We start from the raw sequence: 27,940 nt of genomic DNA, 5'->3' as shown, positions 1-27,940 counted from the left end.
TTGATAAAGAAAGAGCATGCAACTCTTTGCATTAAGATCTGGTCCAGCACTTCACCAGATAACAAATATAAACCAATTCCATAATCATCATAATGTATCCTTATCATTTGTTGATGAGATAAATTTTCTGCATATGATGCCAAATGATACAACAATGGCACATGGACCAAACTGGTCCCGAAAAAAGGCGATATATCAAATTCAAAAAAAAGAAAGACTTTACAGTTCATCATGGTGTTTTTCTGATCGAGTTTCTGAACCTTGAAGTTCAGTGAGGTAATTAACAACCAGAGATGCATGCATAGCAGCGCCAAACGGAAGTATATCTTCATTAACTTCAAAAAACGGAGAATGAACCGATGCGGGTTTCTTGTTTGATTCAGCCTTCATTCCAAGAAAGTAGAAGTAACCAGGTATCACCTCTTGGTAAACCGAAAAATCCTCTGACCCCATTAACGGCAGCATTGTTTTAACGTTAGTAGGCCCGAGAATGTTCCCTGCAACATTTTGGAAGAACTCATGCAATTTGTTGTCGTTTATTGTTGCAGGGAAAAACGGCTTGTCTTTTGAAGAGAATTCAACAGTTGCATTACACCTTTGTACCGTTGCTTGCCCTATAATAACCTGTTTTTTAAATAAATTAGCTTTGTTATATTGTCATCATATGTATGAGGTTGTTTGGATTTATTATCTAACTAGATTGTTGCCATAGGCCGCGCATTGTGCGGCGATGCCTTAGCTGTTTATAGCTGGCGGCACACTATATGATGCGTTAACCATATGAAAACGGGTGTTTCGACGTCTCCGATCTAACTTAGTGTAACATATAAAAGCATTGCGGTTACAGTTTACAATGATGACATTAACATGTGGTGCCCGCAGACGACATTACGCGTTTTTTTACTTTGTTACACTCGTTACGTTCGTGACATTAACGTCATCATACATAGATAAAAAAAAGTATGTCTCAGTCGTTGCGGTGTAAAGTCCCGTAAAAGTAATTTTGACAGCGATATAAAGTCGTAAAAGTAATTTAGGCATTAACGGGGTTAGGCATAGATTGAAAAAATATATAATAATGTGCCGCACGTTGCGGTGTAAAGTCGTAAAAATAATTTAAACAAAATGAAGTGTCAAGTTATTAAGTTGAAAAGTTTGGAGGGTCAAAGTTTTCAATTACCAAAAGTTAGAAGTTTGGGGGTGTTTTGGTCCTATGTTGAAAGTTTGGGGGTGTCACTTGAGTAGTTTTTGTAGCTAGAAAAAGGTTTAAGTAACATTAGTGGAACAGTGAAGAAACTTGGTTAATTTGACATATATTCTCTTAAAACAGTTACCTCCTCAATTCGCTGCTTAAGTTGCATAAAACTTTCTTTCGAAAAAGCTCGAAAGGTACCACCAATGGTGACTGAATCCGGAATAACATTAAACGCTCCACCGCCTTGAAACTTAGCAACTGTAACTACCTGCATGAGTTATAATAATATAATCTATTAGCGCTCATTATTTACCTTATCAAAACACTAACTTTTAAGTTTTAACATACCTGAGAATCAAGAGGATCGGCTTCTCGTGAGACGAGATGTTGCAAACTAACAACAACATTTGAAGCTGCTAAAATCGGGTCAATAGAATGTTGGGGAATGGCTGCATGACCTCCTTTTCCGGTTATGACAGCTTCAAAGAAACCACTACCGGCTAAAAGAGTACCGGATCTGGAAGACACTTGACCTAAAGGTAAAGCTGGAGATACGTGTAGACCGAATATTGCTTTCACGTTCTCCAGAACGCCACTATCTACCACCTGTATTGCCCCACCACCGCCTTCCTCGGCTGGTTGGAAAACCAGAACCACCGTTCCCTACAAAATCAAGATATATAAAATGAGTTAATTACTGTTTTCGTCCCTATGGTTTGTCAAAAATCACTATTTCAGTCCATTAGTTTAAAAATTGCGATTTCAGTCCCTGTGGTTTCACTTTCATAACCATTTCAGTCCCTGTGGTTTCACTTTCGTAACCATTTAAATCCATTATTCTGTTAAGTACAGGGACTGAAATGGTTACGAGGTGGACTGAAATGGTTACCAAAGTGAAACCACAGGGACTGGAATCACAAATTTTAAACTAATGGACTAAAATAGTAATTTTTGACAAACCACGGGGACGAAAACAGTAATTAACTCTATATAAAACTATTACTACTATTGCCATGGGTTTATTTGGATTATGTTTTATCTCGAACAGGTCAAACTAAAAAAATTACAAAAAAAAGGATATCGGTCAAAGTGTCAAAAGTCACACATCCTTTATCATTTCATAATTTCATTGAAAATCAGATTCTTAGAGTAAAGTACACGGATAGTCCCTATGGTTTTTTAAAAGTCAGTTTCCTTGCAGTAGTCTAATTTGATAATTTTGGCCATAAATTTATTAGAAATAGAATCATAATTACTTTTACATGAACACTCGAAGCATTAATAACTTTAAAAGCACATACAAACACCGAGATAAAACAAAATCAACGAACCTTCAAAAGATGGCTATGGTCTTTCAGAATCTTGGCTGCTCCAAGAAGCATAGTGACATGCGCATCATGCCCACAAGCATGCATCTTTCCAGGAACTTTACTCTTGTGCTCCCATTCCACCATTTCCTAATCGCAAAAGTCAAACGTAAAACGAAAGTTTATGCTTCTATCAAAAGTCAACAGCTTTTCCTATTCATCTCTTGCAATAACCTCAAAACACAAGAGAAAAGTCATAAACTAGTTATAAGAGGTTCAAAACTACGACGCGCTGCAACTATTCTTCACTGCATGCTCTCAAGAGAAAAGTCAAACATACAACAAAAGTCAAAGTTCTACAGAACATCAACAGATACCGAGATTATCACCTGTAGTAAACTCATATACAACAATTGAACAATCTTGAACTAGCTATAACAAGTTCAAAACTGTACACTCTGCAATTGGTCTTAACTTCTTATATCCAAGATAAAAGTCAAACACCCAACAAAAGTCAAAGTTCTACATAAACTCACAACTGTTCTTAACTTCTTATATTCAAAATAGTAAGTCAACAAAAGTCAAACCCTACATATCCCCTGCAATAAACTCACATACAACAAATTAACAATCTTACACCAGCTACAAAAACTTCAAAACAGTATCACTCAAGTCAACAAAAGTCAAACCACAAACAAAACACCCTAACAATCATAAAACAAACAATACCTGCATGAGAAGAGCATCCATATCCGCCCTAATCGCCACAAACGGCGGCTCACCGGAGCCAATAAACCCTACGACACCGGTAACCGCCACCGGAAACTCATAACGAATCCCTAATTTATCCAATTCGTCTCTAATAAGTCTACTGGTCTCAAATTCTTCATAACCTAGCTCCGGATGCTCGTGTATCCGCCTCCTAATCCCAATCATCCATTCAAAAACCTCATCTGATTTAGCAATTTGCAGAAACTGTTGCGAAACATCAAAAGCCCTAATTTGAGGTATAAATTGATGTTGAAAAAGCGAAAAAACAACGAAAATTGGCACAATTGAGCTCAATAAACTCATGATTTCGATACTATTTGTTATGAATCGAAGATCTGTTGAGTTAATTTTGAAATCAATCGGTGAATTAGTTGATTCTGAGGTGTCAGTTCGTCGTTGAATTTGGGGTTTTTGTGACGGCTATAAATATCTTCATGAAGTGTCACGAATGACGAATCGTTCACGTGAACGTGAGTTATGGAAGTCTCACGTGCGTATTTGGTGGACGAGCACGTGTGTCACGTGCTTTTTTGGTGTGGTTATGATTATTGGTGATGGGGTGTGTAGGTCGGTATGGGTCGCTAGAATAATTGTTTTTGTACGGGTTGGTTTTTGTATGATCATAGAGAATATCTTTTTGATGTAATGTGTAGATCTTGTTTATATGATTGTATCATGTATTAACACAACTTTTATTGATATCGACTTAGAGTAGTGCACGTAACATCTTAAAAGTTAAACACACGAGCCTCCTAGAGACCAGCGCGTGAAAAAGCTCGAAACGAGCCAAGCCTGAGCTTGAGCTTAAAATAAAGTTTGTTTACTTATCGAGCCCAAGGTTGAGCCTGACATGTGAAGCTTGTCGAGCCTTATCGAGCTTTGGTATAATATTAGTTTTTATTAATATTTAATAACATTTACCCCTTATTTAAATTTTTCTAGTGAACGAGCCAAGCCGAGCTTATCTAAACTTGTTTACGAGTCAAGCCGAGACCTAAAATAAGCTTGTTTAGTAAACGAGCCAAACCTTTACGTATCAAGCTCGCGAGCTTAAACGAGTATATTTTTATTTAATATATTAATTAATTAATAGATAATAAACGAACCAAGCCTAAGCCGAACTTGAGCTTTGAAAATAAAACTCAAACCAAGCCAAACTTGAGCCTGGTCGTGCTCGAGCTCAGCTCGTTTGCACCATGCCATCTTTTGTATTTCTTATTTTCTTGACATGTCATACCGATACCGATATGACAAATTGACAATACAACTTTTGTAGTGTTTCAACCTTACTTAGACCATGTGTAGTGGTTTAGCTCAATAATGCCCCCACCCTTGGGCGTTTTGCGACACGTGGCAGTTCAGTCAGCATGGGACATTATTGGGGGTTATTGCAAAAGTGGCGTAATGGGAATAATGCCCAATAACGCCCCTTCCAATCATTAAACAATTATTATTTTTTTAATTAAAAACTTAAATAGCACTGAATTGGGCCTCGATTAATTAAGTTGTCAGACCATGTGAGGGTTAGCTCAATAATGATTGGTGGGTGCAAATGTCTCGCAGCGTTTTTAAAACAACGCGATTGAATTTTTTTTCCAAAAAAAAAGCCCGATAACGCCTAGGTGTTATGGATATGGGGTGTTTTTCGGCGTTTTTTTTTAAATTAAAAAAAAAAAAACGCCCCACTACGGAGGGTCTTAAGGACAGTTTCGAAAAGTACTTGATCTTATTTCACATTTTTTCACATTTTGCTTTCAACTTTGCTTTATTGGATGCTTGTTGTTAAGAACATGAATTTGTGAGATTGGGTTAACATAACAAACACATAAACTCACATGTATAGAGTTAATGACGGATTTTATTTATAAACTATCACCCTGTTGAGAGATGAGTTGTGCTTATAGATGGTCATTAAATTGTTATAGTTGATGTGGGATTAGTACAACTTTATTGTTTAACTGGCTAGATGTATTTTTTATCTTCCAACAATACATAAAAAAGGTATTATATTTGTTAGTTATATAATTAAATATGCATAAACGGTATATTTAAATACACCATATAATTAATTTAATTTATATGTATATATTTATTAATTTATTTATTCATCATGCTAAGAAAACATACTTGTGTATTAAAAACATGTTAAAATTCTCTTCTGTCACCCGTTAGGTGAGTCTTATCTTTATGGACCGATAGGACAATACAATCTTTGTAGCATATCAACCTTATCCAAGGACAATTATAACCTTATAAAGAACCAACAAACTTATGCATATTAAGGTTGTACAATTGATTTTGGAAGATTTAAAAAAAAAATTGGAATTTTCCTTTTTAACCCTAAGGTTTTAATCTTTTACAATTTAAGTTTAAAGTTTTAACCTTTGTTTCATTTTTAACCTTAAAGTTTTAATCTTTGACAATTTAAGTCTATAGTTTTAATCTTTATTAATTTAACCCCTTTGATTAATTTTATTTTTCACTTCTAATTCAAAAGTTTTCATCTTATACAATTTAACCCCTTTGATTAATTTGATTTTTCACTTCTAATTCAAAAGTTTTCATCTTTTGCGATTTAACCACTTTGATTTTTTTTACTTATTTGTTGTAATCTTGCCTTTGAGAGTTTTCCAAAGAAAAAATGGTTATGCATATGGTTGTTGTAACCTTGGCTTTGAGGGTTTTTAAAAAAAATGATTTTTTAACTTTTCACTCAAATGTATTTCATATGGTTATGCATATGATTGTCGTAACCTTGGCTTTGAGAGTTTTTTAAAAAAATGATTTTTTAACTTTTCACTCAAATGTATTTCATAAATTACCTTTAACGCAAAACTATTTGTTTTTTACTTTTAACATGAAACTTTTTATCTTTTGCAATCTATCCTCACAACTTTTTTTACTTTCAACTTTGCTCCTTTATAATTTTTATTTTCCGCAAATTTTTTCGCTTTATGCTTCGTTCAAAAATTTTGTGACTAAACACATCGAAAAGTGCGTCTTTGGTTTAACGTTTTTATGTTTCGTTCTAAATTTTGCGAGTTAACACGACGCAACGTACATGTGTGGGTGAACGTTTTTACATCGTCTATTTTTTCCCGTTTGAAAGGTTCAACATAACAAGCGCGTCCTAAATCGACTTAGTTATAACTAAAGAATCCCCGCCACATTGCGGCGGGTCATAATTCTAGTTACAATAAAGACTTAAACTTACTTCATGTGTCACTTTTTTTTTATTTAATGGCAAATTTGGATTATTGACGGATCACTTGAGTATTATTGTGTCACCAACGGAATCATCCGATCATATCCAGCTCCACTAGGCATAATGCATATACATCAATTTAGAAGGAAACTTAATAAATATGGGGAAAACCCCCTTATGGGAATTGAACACAGGACCTACTGATTCTAAAGTCTTATCCCACCTTTAAGATGCCAATAGGTTATAAAACGATGGGTATGTGTCATCTTTATTTGCTTTATTGGATATTTGTTGTATAAGAACATGAATCTGTGAGAGTGGGTTTACAAAAGAAACTAATATAAACTCATGTATGCCAAGTTATGTGTGGTTTTTAATATCTTGATCAATTATTTATGTGGATTAAGTTATTTTACAAAGGCTTCTAATTGTAAGAAGTGTAAGAAGCATTTATAGAGTGACAATTGTTCAATAACACATAACCTAAAACCTAAACCCACTACATCATCACCCATGCAAGTTACTGAACAATATTGTATGATTTTGAGTAGTCCTTGAGGTTTGACCAAAACTGCAACTTTAGTCCAAATAGTTTTTTTCTTGTCATTTTAGTCAAAAAAGTTTTCTTTTCCTACCATTTTAGTCCCTGACTTTTCTCATTTTTTGCCATTTTCGTCCAACCCACTAACTTCATTCAAAAAAATTAGTTAACTGAATTTTGGTCAAACCACATCTTTCTTTCTCTTTTTGCATGTGCGATGGTTTGGGGATGGTGGTGTGTCGGTTTAGAGTGAAGATGATGGCGGTGGTTGCTGGTTTTACGTTGATGGCGGTGGTGTTGGTTGATGACGTGGGTGGCGGAAAAGTGGCCGATGGTGGTGGGGTGGGTGGGTGGGTGGTGACGTTGTAGGCAGGTGGTGACGATGATAGAAGGTTGTGATGGGGTGGGTGGTGGGAGATGGTGGTGGTGGTAGATGTAAATGGCAAAAAATGAAGAAAGTCGGGGACTAAAATGGCAGAAAAAAATTTATTTGGACTAAAATGACAAGAAAAAAACTATTTGGACTAAAGTGACAATTTTGATCAAACCCAAGGACTAAAATGGCAATTAACTCTATGATTTTTGAACCATAATACCAAATGATCAACTGATACTAAATTTTCAAACTCCCTTCCTGATTTTTTCTTTAAAACATTCTCCTATCCTCTCTTGCGGCTCTATTTAAAAGTTCAAGATCCGTCACTGTTAATAACATCTCTTATTTATAAATTATAGATGAGTTGTGATTACAAATCAGTGAATTGCAACTGATGATGTGAGAAAAAACTTTGTTGCTTTATTAGATATGTTTTTTTTCTTGAATTAGAATCAAATACAAAGTCTAAAATATATAAAAAGTGTAAGAAGGATTTTAGTCCATTGATCTTAGATTTGAAGGTTAAGATTAGTTTTAGGGCAAACAAAATAATGGAGGAGCATAAAGGGAATACTCCATATATTGACTTTCTCTCTCCAAATTAAAGGCACGTGTAAATTTCCCTCATCAATTTAAAATGTCCATAACTTTGTCATGACATTTAAAAAAATCACCATAATAACGAGCGTTTTTTTAATTTTTAATATGAGTTCTCTTGCTATATAAAAATAAAATAAAACATTTCATCTTTATCGGGTTTTCTTTGCATTGTGTTAAAAGTTCTTGTCATTGTGTCTTTCAACTGGGTTTTGGTCATTACGTTTTTATCAGGGTTTCTATACATAGTATTGTTTTCAAAACTTATATCACAATGTTAATTTAGGTTCTATCCATTGCGTTTTTATCAGAACCCATAACATAATGTATGACACAATGAAGATGATGTTATATTTGAGTTTTCTATACATTGTGTTATTGGTTTGATTATTGTGTTTTTCGACTCTGTGGTTTTTCAATACATTGTGTTATAGGTTATGATCATTGTGTTTAATATGTTATCATTGTGTTTTAAACTGTTGTCCATTATGTTTTTGTTTTGTTGTCCATTGTGTTTTAATTAGTTGTTTAATGTGTTTTTGTCTATTGCATTGTGTTTTTAGTCTATTGCTCATTGTGTTTTTAGTATGTTCATTGTGTTTTAGTTTACTATTCATTGTGTCTTTAGTTTGTTGTCCATTCTGTTTTAGTCCGTTGTCCATTGTGTCTTTTATCTACTGTCATTAATCGTGTTTTTTGTCTACTTTCCAATGCGTTATTGGTTTGATACTCATTGTATTTTTACGTTATGTCCGTTGTGTTTCAATCTATTGTTCATTGTGTCTTTTATTTATTGTCATCAATTGTGCTTTTAGTCTACTTTCCATTGTGTTTTTAGTTTGCTACTTATTGTGTTTTACGTTATATCTATTGTGTAATACGCAACTGAGTTTTCTTTTGTTTTTATGGAAAAGTATAATAGTAGGATACTCGTATTAAAGATCATAAGACGCTCGATTTTATGGCATAATTTTTTTTAAAAACAAATGACGTATAAAAAGTTACGAACGTTTAAAAATGAGAGGGAACTAGCACATCAAAATTACATTTTCCACTTTCTTGAACATTTGTCACTCTACGATTACACTTCTTATTTTTAACATTTTTTGTACTATAACTCAACCCATTTTTAATTTTTTTCTTTTATCTTTCATATGTATTAATTAATTTATTTATCATCATGCCAAGGAAACATAGTGTATAAAAAAACATGTTAGAATCCTTTTGTGACACGTTAAGTGAGTCTTTAATTTAATATTTCCCTTGCAAGATACAGTTAAAAAAATCGTTTAAATATATTAAAAAAAAGTTGTTTAAATATGCTAAAATAACAACTTCAAACTGCCCTACCACACTTGAAAGATGCCCACTTACGATAGTGCAATAATGTCATAAATTGACAACACAACCGCAATGATTGAACCTATCCTATAAATTTATCTAAACAAACGGTTTGTGGGGGTTGCGTGACGGTTCAAGACTCTTATGGTCAAGACTGCCAACATATATTAGTAGTAGTAGGGTCAAATTTTACTACTAGTAATATGTATGGTTATAAAAGAATAAGGTCTTTATTAAGCAATTTATATACGGCTCAAATTTAAACACATTTAAATTGAGCTTCTATCAAGTTGAGCTCGTATGAAGTATGTAAGCAAATTAACCATCATAATCGATAACCGATAACCGAATCATAATCAACATAATCGAACTGCTATTAACCGATAACTGACATAATCGATGGTTATGGTTATGAAACTTTGATTAACTGACCAATCGGTTATGGTTATGGTTATTGTTATGAAGCTTTGGTTAACTGATATAATCATAACCGAATCGAAGTTGTAATATTAAGTCTATCTGATGGATTTATGTTTTACGTTAACCATATAGAGGTTTTTTTTTACTAAGATAAAAGTATGTTAGTAGAGTGATCTTGAAGTAGATGCCCTTTATTTTGATGAACTGAAGTGTTATCATCATAATTTTTTTTTTGTTGAGAGTTACCTTATTATAGGGGTGAGCAAATTAACCACCATAACCGATAACTGAACCATAACCGACATAACCGAACCAATAATAACCGATAACCAATATAACCAATGGTTATGGTTATGAAACTTTGTATAACCGCTCAATCGGTTATGATTATGGTTATGAAGCTTTGGTTAACCGAATATAACCAAAACCGAACCGAAGTTGTGATGTTAACTTTATATAATAGATTTGTGTTTTACAAAACCATATAGAGGATTTTTACTAAGATAAAAGTATGTTAGTAACGAAATGATGTTGATGTAGATGTCATATATTTTGATAAAGAACTAAGGTGTTATGACCATAGGGTGGAGTTATTGTAAAAAAGACCAAAAGTGTGAGAAAGGTAAGAAAGAATCTCAACCATTAGATTAAAATTAATTGAAAAGGGTAGGATTGTAAATGCATTAACAAATTTAAATATGGTAATCCTTGATTTAAGGATTTGGAGAGAGAAAATCCTTAATTTAAGGAATTATAACCGTCCAGAAATATAACACCATTCAGAGCATATTCATACATGGTGTTTTAAATATAACACAATTCAGAAAAAATATAACACCATTCAACACAAATATAACACCATTCAGCACAAAAAAACACCATTCACACAAAAAAAAACATCATTCAGCACAAAACATAACACCATTCAGCACAAAAAACACCATTCACACAAAAATAACATCATTCAGCACAAAATTTAACACCGTTCAGCACAAAAAAACACCATTCAGCACAAAAAAACACCATTCAGCAGTAAATAAAATAAACACCATTCAGTACAAGAATATAACACCATTCAGTAAAAAAACACCATTAAGAAAAAAAAAAACACCATTCAGAAAAGAAAAAAACACCATTCAGTACACAAAAATAACACCATTCAGTAAAAGAAAAAAACAACACATCTGCATCATCTTCTTCACTTCCGGCACCACCACTGCCACTTCCGGCACCACCACTGCTGCACCACCAATAATTGTCCTACCACTGCTGCCGGAAATCAACATCGCCCGTCGGACATCAAACATCGGACCGTAATTCCCCATCGGACATCAACATCGCTGGCGCCGGCCTTCGTCCTCAGTCGTCTTCTTCATTCTCTCAGTCGTCTTCTTCATTCTCTGATCACCACCCTTCACACCGGAATCGGACATCAACATCGCTGGCGCCGGCCTTCGTCCTCAGTCGTCTTCTTCATTCTGGAATCGGACATCAACATCACATCGGAATCGGACATCAACATCGCTGGAATCGGACATCAACATCGCTACTCAAGAAGAAAGAGAGAGAAAGAGGTAGTGCGATTGGAGAGAGAGAGAGAGAGATTATAGGGATTTTGATTACAGTTACCTATTTTGAATGGATCTAAAAGACTTTATTACCCCTATAATTTTCAATTCAGTCCAAAAAATAAAACAAATTTTACAATTTGGTCCCTATTAATCTAAACCATTAGATCAAAAATCTAATGGTGTAGGTTCTTTCTTATCTTTCTCACACTTTTAGTCTTTTTTACAGGATCCTAACTCTATGACCATAATTGTTTTTGTTTGAGAAATTACCTTATTAGAAAGAACTCTAAATCGGTAGTTTAACCAAAAAGTTAGTCTTCGCTATCTTATAAAATAGGCTCAAGCTAAGTTCAAATTGTGCACAACCCTATTTATTTCAAACCTTGCTTGGTTACTTAACCGAAATTAACCAAAACCGAACCATAACCGACTTCATAACCGATTAACCATAACCGAAGTTTGGTTATGGTTATGGTTACCAAAATTCCATAACCGAATTAGCGGTTATGGTTATGGTTAATAGTAAAAACCGACCCAAACCGACCCATGCACACCCCTACCTTATTATAAGGAATCCAACATCAGTAGTTTAGCCAAAAAGTATAGTCTTGGTTATCCCACATCACGCCCCTAATCCACACCCTTATTTATTTTAAACCTTGCTTGGTTAATTAACTGAAATTAACCAAAATCGAACCATAACCGACTTCATAACCGATTAACCATAACCTAAGTTTGGTTATATAACCGACTTCATAACCGATTAACCATAACCTAAGTTTGGTTATGGTTATGGTTAATAGTAAAAGCCGAACCAAATCGACCCATGCACACCCTTAGTATGAAGTTCAAGTTCTTGAACGTAAAAACACGCTAAAAATGTATAACTAGTCGACTTCACGCAATGGAGCACAATCTGATATAGGATAAGAACCAAATTACCAAATTATTGCGAACAAATATTTATATATATATAATTTTGTGTATATAACATGCAAATGTACAGGTTATATATTTATATATACTAGGTTATCACCCGTAAACTTCGCGGGTAGAAAAATTTACTTTATATTAATCGAATTATGTCATTAAATAAAATAAAAATACATGTTTTCGAACGTAATTTTTTTTATAATTGTTTTGAATTGAAAGTTGTAGTCAATGGGTTGCGAGTAAGGTCAGAAACTTCGGGCAAGAACCGGAGGCAGAAACTTGCCTCTCTGAACGACCCATGAAACAAAAAAAAACTTTTATTTTTTTATAATAAAATATACACATGAAGTTGTTCGAACCTGCAAAACAAACTCATTTAATTAAATTTAGAAATTAATTAAAAGTGTAAATTAGAAAATATAAACAACAAAAACTTTATTCATTAAAATATACACATGAAGTTGTTAACCTGAGCTTCACCAACATCTCTGCATCATCGACATCGCAGAGTACATCCAAAATCATTTAAAATCCTAAACCTGTAACAACCACCCAGATAAGAGACTTAATCTTCTAAGTACCTCGAATGGTTTGTCAGATCGTTCAAAATCCAGTATGTTTAACGCAACTTCACAGCTCTATGAAACAATCGGCTCTGGATCTTTGGAGAATTCCTCAAGTAGAGATATACATTGGTCATCTACAAAAATGGTTTATTAAGGTCAGAAACATCAAGTTTTTCATAAAAGTGTCCCGAGTCAACCCAACACAGCCGTTTTGACCCTAAAAACCATGTTTGACTACCTACCCAATATAGTCCATTTTCCACAAAATATTACTAAAAAGTATAGTAGATTTTAGAAGCATGGTTACCTTATATTTTTGGTTTTAAAAATGTGGAAACTCTCTCTCTCTATCCTCTTTTCTCTGTGTTAAATTATTCTTTTTTTCCTTTTCCTTTCAGTTTTTCGTTCAGAATATAATTCAGATTATAACAACCTCTCATTTTTTATACTTAAATGTGAATCTAATAAGTTCTGTTCAAACTAATTTGTCTATAATCAATAAAATCTCATATAACCAGCAATTTCATGCACAATCAAAGGTGTCACAATCAAACACAGACATAATTCAATATACACATTTCTCAAAACACAATCTCTAACATCACTAACATGTAGCAATAATTCAAAACGCTAACTAATGTGTTGTGCACTCACTAATATCTGCTACACATGTCTCACTTATTCATTTTCACAACTTCAAACACATCTTATCTAACACCTTATGCCAATCAGCAAAATCTCATATATCATTCAGCAATACATAAACCTTGAATATTACTCAAACACATCTTATTTAATGAATCAAAATAAAAACACATAAACCTTGAATATTACTCATTTATGACTACTATCCCATAAAACAAAACTTTGTCAACAAATTATACTAACTTATGCAATGGTAAACCATAAAAATAACAAATTAATTTAGATGATTAGCCTTGCAGAAAACCTAAATCGGGAAAGTTTACCCGAATCGTTAACGAAAAAAATCAGACTCAGATTGGGTACTCAAGCGGATATTAATCACTGGAATAAGATCGGGTATCAAACATAAGAGCACACATGAATTGATTAATGGAACAAAATGGTGAGAAAAAGAATATACATCAGTTAATTGAATAGAGATCAATTTCCCATAGGATCCCATTCAAGATATATAGATATAGATAAAGAACGGTGCAAGATATACCTTTCCTTCAACTTCTTATAGGATCCCATTCAAGAGTTCCTTGTAGGGGAAGGAGTCTGAAAGAAGTTTATCACCTAAAATTACAAAACACAGTTTGAATTAGATATGCAACTCGAGTACAAAAACAATAGTCGAAGACTCGAAGCATTCCTAAAATTACAAATAATATAGTCAAAGCATCTCATAAAAAAAACATCAAGATTTCAAAGCATTCTAAATTTAAAATCAAACACAATAATGGTTTACTTCAAAATTTAAATTTAAAATAATGATTGACTTCAAAATTTAAAATTTAAAATCTGAAAATCAAATCACTAATATCCAATCCCGTAAATCAAGCAAACTTATTAGGAAAGTCTAACCTTTCAAATTTAAATTCAATTTACAGATTCGAAATTTAAAATCAAACACATTAATGGCAAACTTTCAAATTTAAATTTAAAATAATAATTGACTTCCAAATTGAAAATTTAAAATCAAACACAACAATGATTTACTTTAAAATTTAAATTTAAAATGATGATTGACTTCAAAATTTAAAATTTAAAATATGAAAATCAAATCACTAATATCCAATCCCGTAAATCATCAAGCAAACTTATTAGGAAAGTCTAACCTTGTCAAGCAAAATCAACCGACATGGTACTAATTTCCAGCCATAGCAAGCATATCTCTGTCCAACATAGTTGCAGCCAAAAACTCCAGACAATCCAAAATAAACACCTAATGAATCAAAATAAAAAAACATAAACCTTGATTATTACTCAATTTATGACTACTATCCCCCAAAACAAAACTTTGTTAACAAATTATACTAACTTATGCAATGGTAAACCATAAAAATAACAAATTAATTTAGATGATTAGCTTTGTAGAAAACCCAAATCGGGAAAGTTTACATGAATCGTTAACGAAAAATATCAGACTCAGATTGGGTTACTCAAGCGGATATTAATCACTGGAATAAGATCGGGTATCAAACATAAGAGCACACATGAGTTGATTAACGGAACAAAATGGCGAGGAGAAGAATATACATCAGTGAATCGAATAGAGATCAATTTCCCATAGAATCCCATTTAAGATATATAGATATATAGATATAGATAAAGAACAGTGCAAGATATACCTTTTCTTCAACTTCTCATAGGAACCCATTCAATAGTTCCTTGTAGGGGAAGGAGTCTGAAAGAAGCTCTTCACCTAAAATTACAAAACACAATTTGAATTAGATATGCAACTCGAGTACAAAAACAATAGTCGAAGACTCGAAGCATCCCTAAAATTAAAAATAATATAGTCAAAGCATCTCATAAAAAAACATCAAGATTTCAAAGCATACAAAATTTAAAATCAAACACAATAATGGTTTACTTCAAAATTTAAATTTAAAATAATGATTGACTTCAAATTTTAAAATTTAAAATCAGAAAATCAAATCACTAATATCCAATCCCGTAAATCAAGCAAACTTATTAGGAAAGTCTAACCTTTCAAATTTAAATTCAATTTACAGATTTGAAATTTAAAATGAAACACATTAATGGAAAACTTTCAAATCTAATAGGTTCTGTTCAAACTTATTTGTCTACAATCAACAAAATCTCATATAACCAGCAATTTCATGCACAATCAAAGGTGTCACAATCAAACACAGACATAATTCAATATACACATTTCTCAAAACACAATCTCTAACATCACTAACCTATAGCAATAATTCAAAATCCTAACTAATGTGTTGTGCACTCACTAATATCTGCTACACATGTCTCACTTACTCATCTTCACAACTTTAAACACATCTTATCGAATACCTTATGCCAATCAACAAAATTTCATACATCAATCAGCAACACAATGCACAATCAAAGACCTCCCAATCAATTTCAAACATCAATCAATATACAAAATTTCTCAAGGCACAAATTTTAATATCACTAACCTAATGCGCTACTACTCAATAATGTGTCGGTGCCATGAAAAAACTTCATAACCTTAACTAATGTGTTAACTTACCAAGGCTCAAGGCTGTATATTTTCCCAATGTTGTTTGTCCGACGCATCGTCACAAATCTAACAACCGAGTCAATCAAATTATTAATTAAAACCCAATAAACAAAGTATACTAATATCCAATCCCGTAAATCAAGCAAAGTTATTAGAAAAGTCTAATCTTTCAAATTTAAATTCAATTTACAGATTCGAAATTTAAAATCCAACACATTAATGTCAAACTTTCAAATTTAAATTTAACATAATAATTGACTTCGAAATTGAACATTTAAAATCAAACACAATCATGGTTTATTTCAAAATTTAAATTTAGAATAATGATTAACTTCAAAATTTAAAATTTAAAATCTGAAAATAAAATCACTAATATCTAATCCCGTAAATCAAGCAAACTTATTAGGAAAGTCTAACGTTGCCAAGCAAAACCAACCGACATGGTACCAATTTACAGCCATAGCAAGCATATCTCTGTCCAACATAGTTGCAGCCAAAAACTCCGGACCATCCAAAATAAACACCTAATGAATCAAAATAAAAACACATAAACCTTGAATATTACTAAAGTTATGACTACTATCCCACAAAACAAAACTTTGTCAACAAATTATAACAACTTATGCAATGGTAAACCATAAAAATAACAAATTAATTAAGATGATTAGCCTTGCAGAAAACCCAATTTGGGAAAGTTTATCCGAATCGTTAACGAAAAAAACAGACTCAGATTGGGTTACTCAAGCGGATATTAATCACTAGAATAAGATCCGGTATCAAACATAAGAGCACACATGAGTTGATTAACGGAACAAAATGGTGAGGAAAAGAATATACATCAGTTAATCGAATAGAGATCAATTTCCCATAGGATCTCATTCAAGATATATATATATATATATATATATATATATATATATATATATAAAGAACGGTGCAAGATATACCTTTCCTTCAACTTCTCATAGGATCCCATTCAAGAGTTCCTTGTAGGGGAAGGAGTCTAAAAGAAGTTTATCACCTAAAGTTACAAAACACAGTTTGAATTAGATATGCAACTCGAGTACAAAAACAATAGTCGAAGACTCGAAGCATTCCTAAAATTACAAATAATATAGTCAAAGCATCTCATAAAAAAACATCAAGATTTCAAATCATTCAAAATTTAAAATCAAACACAATAATGATTTACTTCAAAATTTAAATTTAAAATAATGATTGACTTCAAAATTTAAAATTTAAAATCTGAAAATCAAATCACTAATATCTAATCCCGTAAATCAAGCAAACTTATTAGGAAAGTCTAACCTTTCAAATTTAAATTCAATTTACAGATTCGAAATTTAAAATCAAACACATTAATGACAAACTTTCAAATTTAAATTTTAAATAATAATTGACTTCCAAATTGAAAATTTAAAATCAAACACAACAATGGTTTACTTTAAAATTTAAATTTAAAATGATGATTGACTTCAAAATTTAAAATTTAAAATCTGAAAATCAAATCACTAATATCCAATCCCGTAAATCAAGCAAACTTATTAGGAAAGTCTAACCTTGCCAAGAAAAACCAACCGACATGGTACAAATTTCCAGCCCTAGCAAGCATATCTCTGTCCAACAAAGTTGCAGCCAAAAACTCCGGACCATCCAAAATAAACACCTAATGAATCAAAATAAAAACACATAAACCTTGAATATTACTCAATTTATGACTACTATCCCCCAAAACAAAACTTTGTCAACAAATTATACTAACTTATGCAATGGTAAACCATAAAAATAACAAATTAATTTAGATGATTAGCCTTGCAGAAAACCCAAATCAGGAAAGTTTACATGAATCGTTAACGAAAAAATGAGACTCAGATTGGGTTACTCAAGCGGATATTAATCACTGGAATAAGATCGGGTATCAAACATAAGAGCGCACATGAGTTGATTAACGGAACAAAACGGTGAGGAGAAGAATATACATCAATGAATCGAATAGAGATCAATTTCCCATAGAATCCCATTTAAGAAATATAGATATATAGATATAGATAAAGAACGGTGCAAGATATACCTTTTCTTCAACTTCTCATAGGAACCCATTCAATAGTTCCTTGTAAGGGAAGGAGTCTGAAAGAAGCTCTTCACCTAAAATTACAAAACACAATTTGAATTAGATATGCAACTCGAGTACAAAAACAATAGTCGAAGACTCGAAGCATCCCTAAAATTACAAATAATATAGTCAAAGCATCTCATAAAAAAAAAATCAGGATTTCAAAGCATTCAAAATTTAAAATCAAACACAATAATGGTTTACTTCAAAATTTAAATTTAAAATAATGATTGACTTCAAAATTTAAAATTTAAAATTTAAAATTTAAAATTTGAAAATCAAATCACTAATATCCAATCCCGTAAATCAAGCAAACTTATTAGGAAAGTCTAACCTTTCAAATTTAAATTCAGTTTACAGATTCGAAATTTAAAATCAAACACATTAATGGAAAACTTTCAAATTTAAATTTAAAATGATAATTGACTTCGTAATTGCAAATTTAAAATCAAACAAAATAATGGTTTACTTCAAAATTTAAATTTAGAATAATGATTGATTTCAAAATTTAAAATTTAAAAATCAAATCACTAAGGAAACATACCAAAAATATAGGATCATATTCCTCAATCAACTTTAACAACGAATGAGAGTTGTTTTTAGGATCCATAACTGCAAAGGATGTAACCATTGTTTTAAAAAATATATAATGGTAATATATTTATAGAAACAAAGTCTATTTACAGAAACCGAATCATAATTCCGAATACAAAAATCATCTTTAACAATAGTAATCCGTTTATAGAAACAAAAACAACTTTAAAAATGAAATTAAAGGCATCGTTAAAGAATTAACAACTAACTAAATACAAAAATTATAACTAAATGACTCACGATAAATCATTATCAATAATTTTAAGACATTGACATATGGAAGTTGTTCTCCCCACAATATGGTTGCAAAATCTTACGGTATTTCCTTTCAATCGAAACAAAAAAAAAACATATAAGTTGCAATAACTTATTGTGTGCACAACACTGAAAACTTAAGAAACATACCAAAAATATAGGATCATAGTCCCCAATCAACTTTAACAACGAAGGAGCGTTGTTTTCATGATCCATAACTGCAATGGAAGTAACCACTGTTTTAAAAAAATATCAGGTAATCTATTTATAGAAACAAAGTCTATTTACATAAACCGAATCATAATTTCGAATACAAAAATCATCTTTAACAACACTAATCTATTTATAGAAACAAAAACAACTTTAAAAAGAAATTAAAGACATCTTTAAAGAATTAACAACTAATTAAATACAAAAATTATAACTAAATACAAAAAATTATAACTCACAAAACAAACCATAAGAACTTCAAAAGATAATCACATAAAATTTCAAATTAACACCTAAAGACAAAAATAAAAAAGAAAGACTATACATATCAAAAAACAAACAACACCAACAAAACTGAACTAACCTGTTTTTGGTCGACGAACAATTCGAAAAATATAGGATCATAGTCCTCAATCAACTTTAACAACGAAGGAGCGTTGTTTTCATGATCCATAACTGCAAAGGAAGTAACCATTGTTTAAAAAAATATAACGGTAATCTATTTACAGAAACAAAGTCTATTTACAGAAACCGAATCATAATTTCGAATACAAAAATCATCTTTAACAACACTAATCTATTTATAGAAACAAAAAACAGATTTAAAAAGAAATTAAAGACATCTTTAAATAATTAAAAACTAATTAAATACAAAAATTATAACTAAATACAAAAAATTATATCTCACAAAACAAACCATAAGAACTTCAAAAGATAATCACATAAAATTTCAAATTAACGCCTAAAGACAAAAATAAAAAAGATTCGAGTCCGATTGTCACAAAAGAACTAACCTGAACTAACCTGTTTTGGTCGACGAACAAAACTGAACTAACCTGTTTTGGTCGACGAACAATTCGAGTCCGATTGTCACAAAAGATTGAGGGTTTACCATGAGAAAAACAAACCATAAAACATTCAGAACATATGTTATTAATTTTTGAAAAAAAATACCGAACAGAAAGGATAAAATCAAACCTGCACAAACTTAAAAAAAAAGAAAACACCTATAACATTTAACTAACCTCTGTTGTTTCACGAATGATCGGAGTCCGATTTTATCCAAGATTTAGGGTTCCACATGAAAAACAAAATCAACAAAAATCAGTAATACCTTCAATTTTTATGATCAGATCTACAAAGTCACACAATAGATAAACAACAAATTAAAACAACATACCTTCAATTTTTATGATCAGATCTACAAGTTTAGGACAAAGAAGAAGTTAATAGCATTCGAAGCAATCTTTATAAAATCAAGTTTCTATATAATTGAATAACATAAATAAAGCAGATTTAGGATCGATTGTGTAGATTACAATCGTAAAACAAAGAAATCAGAAACAATAAAATCAAAAACATAGAAACATACCTTTGATTGGTTAATAGGATTGATTTGTGAAGAAGATGATGTTGCAGAGGTTTTTGGCTATGGTTTGGAACTGAGGATCTTGGTGGTGGCGGTGGGAGAGAGGCTGCAAATTAGTTTTTCTAGGGTTTGTAAAGTGTGTGCAAGAAGAATGAGAAAAAAAAGGAAATATATAATATCCGTCAGGCTTGACCCGAATTCAGGATTTTGACCCGAATAACAAACGGATCCCTTGTTTTTTATCTTGAAATAGTGATTGTAGAAGCCATATGTGATTTCCCTTCTAAACTCAATAAAATAAGTTGCCACATCAGCAAAAATGTCCAAATTCAAATGCCACCTAGCCCACATCACATCTCATTTATATATATATATATATATATATATATATATTATAGGATTAGGTTCAAACGTGAACATTTTCTCCAGCGTGAACTGCGTGAACTGATCTGGGCCCTTGATTTTGTAGATGATAGATCTTAGATCAATGGCACAATTGTAATTAAAGGTATACTAAATTTAATTTAAATTTTAATCTAAAGGGTAAAATAGGGAACTTTCTTATTAAAGTTATGGAAACTAATTAATTTGTAATACCCTAAAATTTCTGAATCAGTTTCAACACAATCAAAACAAGATTCCCTCACCAACCACCTCACCCGATCTCTCCCTATTATCTGCATATGGCCGGATTTCCGGCGACTGCTGGCTGTGTTTTCCAGCGAAAGACTCCCCCACCCTCTCGTTTCTACTCCGGCGCCACACAAGACCGGTGACCGGGTTAACCAGTAGAACCGCCGCTCACGACGGCGCACGGCGACGACAATCGGAGGGAGAGGAAGAGAGACGGTGGCTGTGGAGGTGGTTAAGACAGAGACGGAAGCGCCGCCGCTCACCATGTTTTCCGGCGACAGAGACGGAAGCGGCGGTTGCGCCGATCTTCCTCCGCCGCTAGCGACGGTGACAGTTTAGGGCTTATGGATATGAATGCGTCTCTACCGCGTGAGGTTGACGATGATGTTCAGATCAAGGAAGAAGGATTGCCTGAAACCCTAGATTACAGAGTGTTTCTTGTTGATGATTCTGGCAAAAAGGTTGCGTTTTTTTTTTTTTTTTTTTTTGTGGTTTGTTGATTAATGTTGTGGGGTTTAGTTGTTTTGTGTGATTGTTTGTTTGTTTGTTAGGGGTTGATAATGATTAGATGTTTGATTGTTGAAAAATGGGTATGATGATTCTTGATTTAGGGTTTATATAAAAGTCTGAATTTAACCGATTCTAGCAGTAACATACTAGTTGAATATGAATACGATAGATAGTATGAACTTTGAGGTCAAACCGGCTAATTTGTGACTTCGAGTTTGACTTTAAATTTTTGAAATGTCCAAAATTTAAGACAAGATAAGTCTTGATATTCTGATTGAGATGAAATGTGTTTTACTGTTTGAGAATCTGGGATGACTGCATTTTATGTCAGATTAGTCTCTTGATTGAAGAAAGATGTTTTTTTAATCATTCTATGATGTTTGATTGTTGAAAGCTACGTTAATGGTGATTATTTTTCATATTGGTTATTTTATAATTCATTCGCCAGTTATTGACTTTTAATGCTTATGATCAATCTTGTTTGTGTTTATAAGTTTATTTATTTAATCTTCTAATTGCCATTGTTACTTTATTGCTCAATGCTAAATTAAATAATTGATGCGTCTCCCGTTTATATCTACATTTAGGTTTTATTGTTAAGTTGTTTAGCGTTTTTTGGAGTTTGGAGTTCAATTTTTTTTTATTTTGCTCTGTTGTTAATGCGATGTACACATGTGTATTCTAATTTGTTCTATTTTTAATGCGATGTACACATGTGTATTCTGATTTTAACGCGATGTACACATGTGTATAGCGTCTGTTTTGTGATATCTCAGAATTTTTTGTGTATTGAATGTGTAAAGTTGTTAATGTACACTTGTGAATTATGCAAAGTATTAGTTGCTGAGTTTTTTTTGTTCTATTATAGGAGATGTCGTTAACGAGAAAAGTGGAGATGGAAGGTCGATAAGGATGATTCACGTATGAGGTCGACAAGGATGATTCACATATGTTTCTTTGCTTGGTTGATAAGGATGATTCAGCATACAACGTGCCGAATAGTTGTAAAAGATTATGTTTTTTGTTTTTTCGATTATGTTGGGTTTATTGTTTTTACAAAACTGGAACTTGTAATTATATGTTTTTTGTTTGGTTTGGAAAACATTGTGGAACTTGTAATTTGTTAAATATAAAATAATTTTACAGGTATTGTTTCAATGTATGTATTATGTAGCTAATTACACATATGGACGATGCTGAATACACATGTGTACTGTTCTATTTATATCCAAGTACACATGTGTATACCGTTGAAATATGAAGGTTACGTGGATCTTAAAAATCAAAATTTGAATTCTGGTGATGAAATCTGAAATAAAAATTAAAATTGAAATCTGGTGATTTGTTGTTTGTTTTGATAATTATCTTATTAATAAATAAAACATAATATGGATAATGAATTTAAAATAGGAAAGATGTAACTTAATTCAATTATTAAAATAATGATTTAAATCTAATTTTTTATATAATTACAATCCTACCCTTAACAACTAAAAAGGAAATCAATGGCCAAGATCAGTTCACGCAGTTCACGCTTGGGAGGTTGTTCACGCTGGAACCCTACCCTATATATGTAGGCCAAGATACCCTTGCACTCCTCCTTTCTCCTACACTTTCATCTTAGCCATTGATTTGAAAAATGAATGGTTAAGATTCCTTCGCATCCTACTTAGGCAAAATAAACTTTTTATTTGATCTTACCCCTATATATATATATATATATATATATATATATATATATATATATATATATATATATATATATAGGGGGCTGCTAGAATGAGAACCACCCCGAGTTGTAAGAACCGCGAGAACCACACCATCCGGGTCGCCGTTTACCACGATTTTTTTTACAACTAGATGTGTAAATTATAAACACATCCGTAAAAAAAAAAAATTAAACCCCCCCCCCCGAGGGGGTAGTTTTTTACACCACAAGTTTGGTGTTTTTATTTTTTTTTTCACCAAACTTGTGGTGTAAAAAACTACCCCCTCGGGGGGGGGGGGGGGGGGGGCGTTTAATTTTTTTTACGGATCTCTTTATAATTTACACATCTAGTTGTAAAAAAAATCATGGTAAACGGCGACCCGGATGGTGTGGTTCTCGCGGTTCTTACAACTCGGGGTGGTTCTCATTCTAGCGGCTCCATATATATATATATATATATATATATATATATATATATATATATATATATATATATGTATATACACATATATATATAGGGTAATGCTCCATAGGAAACCTTAGATTTTTAGAAAACTTTGCAAACCCTATTGTGTGGTTTAGATTGCTCCACATCAACATATGATTTTAGAGCTTTGGAGGGTAGGATTGTCTTTTTACACATGTTGTATCATTTCATACACACACCCCAATACATGACTCTAAGTCATTTCATTCACCATCATAAGTTTTGTACTTCACCCCACCCTCTTACCAACTCCTTCATCTTTCTTTCTCTAAAAAACATCAAGAATACTTTTTTTTTTCAATTTTATCAGATTTGAACAAACCATTTCTCAAAGACCTAGATGTAGATCTTATACTCATTCCTTTCTATTGAAGCCACCAAATCTGAGGATCGAAGCAATTATCGAAGCTCTTCAAGAAAAGAAAGTAAGGTGTTGCTCTCATCATATCTTTAATTCTGTTTTTAGAGAGAGAAAACTGATGTTTTGGAGAGAGAAACAACTATATTCATCTTGTTCATCTGGACACCAAGAACACACGCACAAATGTGTGTGAGAGAAACACGTTTAAAGATCTTACTTTTGTTATTTATGTAATTTGTTTAGATTTATACTTTTTATGATATTTGATAGATTTAAACTCAGAGCTTCGTTTGTTTATTTCAAAATTTTAAATCAAGACTAAGAAGAAATTTTTGTGTGCCCAATTTCTTTCTTCAAAAATCCGGTCTTCTTAGTTGTTTCAGATCTATATGTGTTTCAAACATATGGGTTTGAAGCAGATTTGATGTTAGATTCATTACTTTTGATTTTTTTATGAGTTCTTTGATTTTCGGTGATGTTATTTTTAATAAAATGTTTGTCTTTTTTTTTTTTTCATCCTTACCAGGTGGTGATTCTACTAGATGGCATATCCTGTTACTACAACCCGTAGCTACACATGTTACATTTTTTTACAGCTACATATGTAACGACCCTTTGTTATATATGTTAATGACCAGCTTGTTGGAATAGGTTAATGTAGTTTATGCAAGAGATGAGTCACCAAAGGTAGCATATAAACAGCAAAGACAGACCGTCAATGGAAGCTCCACCGTTTCTTAGTGATCTGTGTTTTCGTTTACTAGTAATATGTAATGTGAGACTCTTATTATTTTGTCTAGGACGTGTTGTTAAAAATGTTCTGGCCTTCCGAACTTTTGCCTGAAGTTGACCTCAGCATATTTGTGTTGTTTTTGGGTCTATGCATCCATTTTTGTGTAACTTGCTTGTAGGCAATGTAGCTTTTTACAAGTTTACCAGTACATTAATCTCTAACACATGTTATGTGTAACTTGCTGAAAGTCTTAACACACGTTATAATAGAGCCTTGACACACGTTATATCAGTTATACCGTTATGGGTATAGTAAACGGCCCACCATTTTTCTTAGTGCTATGTATTTTCGTTTACTAGTAATATATAATGTGAGAGTCTTATTGTTTTGTCTAGTATATGATGTTAAAACGGTATGGACTTAACACATTCTAGAAGTCTTAACACACGTTATAAAGGAGGCTTAACACACGTTATATCAGGTATACTATGTTATTATTAAGTTACTATTGGAGTTTAGCATCCATTCTGGAAGTCTTAACACACGTTATAATAGAGGCTTAACACACGTTATACATGTCAGGCACGTAACACATGTTACAATATGTATATACAAATCATGGTGGGCCCGATGGGGGAGTATCGTGACGTGGTTGGCAACGTAATAGTCAAACAACACAATATTTAATATGCACAGCGGAAGCAATTTAAAAGATATAACACAGCCGAATTTACTATTGTAATATCAAATGTCACAATATTCGGAAGTTTATCCACAGGAGGATCGATAATAAAATGGAAACAATAGTTCAACAGACTTCAGGCATCTTAAGCTTGCGAGACTCTTTATTGATGCTAAGGAGACAATCCAGCCAATTACGTTTAGTACCTGCATTTAGTCTTTTTGGGAAAATACTTCAATTTACACTGGTAAATACAATCAACTGACTCATTTTGGAAAATGATTGAAAATTGGTTTGGATGCACATGGCATAAACATTTTATAATTTGATTAAAATGCACAGAGGGAAGATTAATCTTTTTATTAACTTGGGAGAATTATTTAATATTATAATCTTGTGAACGAATTAAATGTTACTTATGCGTTCAGTAGCCCGGATCTTGTCCGGGTTAAAGATCAATAGACACACCACATCATTGAGTTATACACTGATAGGTGTACGCCTACACCCCGTGCTCAGGTCGTGGCCATCTCGTAAGATGATGCCAAGGATATCCGGGACATGGTCATTAACCCCCCAAAGGCTGTAAAGTAAACAAGACTGTTTAAACGAGCCGATCAAATTATTCAACTACCCACTTTAACGGTGGAGATTTGATGCCCGATCAAGCGGTATGCTATATACCGTAACCCAAGCCCGTATAGGGAAAATAAGTTAAAAGTATTTACCTGAGCAAGTATTAATCACAATAAGCAAAATGCACGTAGCTTTTACTGGTCCTCCTAATCTGGAACGAAGGTTTTATAATAGCCTATTAGAATCCTAGCGGGTCTTTAATTAAGCTTAAGCTTAGACCGGCTAGTTTCAAAGATACGGTACGTACGCACAATTAAGCGAAGACCGGATAGAATGTGATTTAGACCCGACAAGTTTGAAGACTTGTTTAATATGGGTTTATTATTCACACTCTGGATTTTGAGATAAAACCGTTAAGGTTTGACCCGTTTCGGCTAATTTATGTAAACTTGTTACATAAACCGAACCGTACGCGTAATAAGCGTGACGGGTATTCATGAGAGCTATATACAGGTTTCCTAAGTTAATTATGCCTCAAATATGTTGTGACATCAGTAAGGTGTCTTTCATTATGCCCGAAACGTGTTTAAACACAAACTAGGCCCCGTAGGGGTAGTTTGGTCATTTAATAGTTTATAAAAGAGTTTAAGTGTTTAACTGAGTTACAGGTCTGATGTAATCAGTAAACATACTCAAGTTAATGAGTTATAATAGTAAGATAAAGCATATATGTGAAATTTATCATTTCTAACCAAACTAGGCCCCGTAGGGGTATTTTGGTAATTTCACATAAGCCGAAAAGCTCAAAACTGAAGTCTGAGTTTATCAACCTTTTCTTACTGTTAAAATATTATAATTTGCCTCTTATATCAGTAGGTATCAACCCGCGTATGTCCAATATGATTTTAAAACATACTATGCGCTAAAAACGCTAAATAAGGCGATTAAAGGCCATTTCCGGGTTCGCTACTTAAATCTGATATTTTTTATATTTCCAGAAGGCTTTAAATAATTTATTTATCATATGTGATCAGTAGAAAAAGGTTTGGAGTCGTTTAGATATGTAAAACTCATTTTATGGCCCGTAAGGGCAAAACCGACATTTACCGAATTAAGCCTACGACTATGAGTTATGCTCAGCCTAAAATTAATTAAAAATCTTTAAAAATCCCAAAATAATATATTACATCAGTGGGTAAAAGATTTGATACCAAAAAGCATGTTTAACTAGGCTATACGCTAATTACGTCATTTTATTAACATAAAGCATTAATTTTTCGATAATAAGCATAACTCTTAATCTACAAGTCAAACTGATGTCAAACTTTGCATACAAGTCTATATATCAGTAATTAAGGTTTCTACACTTTTACATTTCCATAAATCATGTTTTAAGGTAATAAGGGCATAACGGTCAACATATGAGTAATTAACAGAAACATGCATATTAATTGGATAACTAATGAACCAAGGTGTATAATCATAGAGGGTTGTTCTAACATATAACCTAGTCCAATTAAAGCTCTGAGGCATTTCTAAAATGTGCCTAAACGGGTCAGAACTGAAAGTCAAAGTGAAAGTCAAACTATGTGACTTTCGGTTCCGAACCGGGTCTAAACAGGAAATTATCGGGTTGAACATGTTTAGACATGTTCTTACACTTATTACTAAGTTATAACAATGACCC

The 27,940-nt window shown here is 32.4% G+C and overlaps 1 protein-coding gene and 1 long non-coding RNA gene across 2 annotated transcripts; one reads left to right on the top strand and one right to left on the bottom strand.

Annotated features, from left to right (window-relative positions):
• Nucleotides 1–50: 50 nt before the first annotated feature.
• LOC110894215 (IAA-amino acid hydrolase ILR1-like 4) lies at nt 51–3,848 on the bottom strand. The gene is made up of 5 exons (XM_022141409.2): nt 3,232–3,848; nt 2,527–2,652; nt 1,544–1,858; nt 1,335–1,463; nt 51–624 (listed from the first exon to the last, which is right to left on the bottom strand). Exons 1-5 carry the CDS (start codon nt 3,574–3,576, stop codon nt 220–222), a joined length of 1,320 nt encoding a protein of 439 aa, XP_021997101.1. The 5' UTR covers nt 3,577–3,848; the 3' UTR covers nt 51–219.
• A 20,295-nt stretch (nt 3,849–24,143) lies between these two features.
• LOC110896418 lies at nt 24,144–25,290 on the top strand. Its single transcript, XR_002567898.2, has 2 exons — nt 24,144–24,326; nt 24,789–25,290. It is a non-coding gene; the product is annotated as an uncharacterized LOC110896418 (long non-coding RNA).
• Nucleotides 25,291–27,940: the final 2,650 nt, after the last annotated feature.

This window comes from Helianthus annuus, chromosome 12 (genome assembly GCF_002127325.2).
Source record: "Helianthus annuus cultivar XRQ/B chromosome 12, HanXRQr2.0-SUNRISE, whole genome shotgun sequence".
Taxonomy (NCBI): domain Eukaryota; kingdom Viridiplantae; phylum Streptophyta; class Magnoliopsida; order Asterales; family Asteraceae; genus Helianthus; species Helianthus annuus.
The sequence above is the reverse complement of the archived record's forward strand: the minus strand, read 5'-3'. Positions and strand labels throughout refer to the sequence as shown.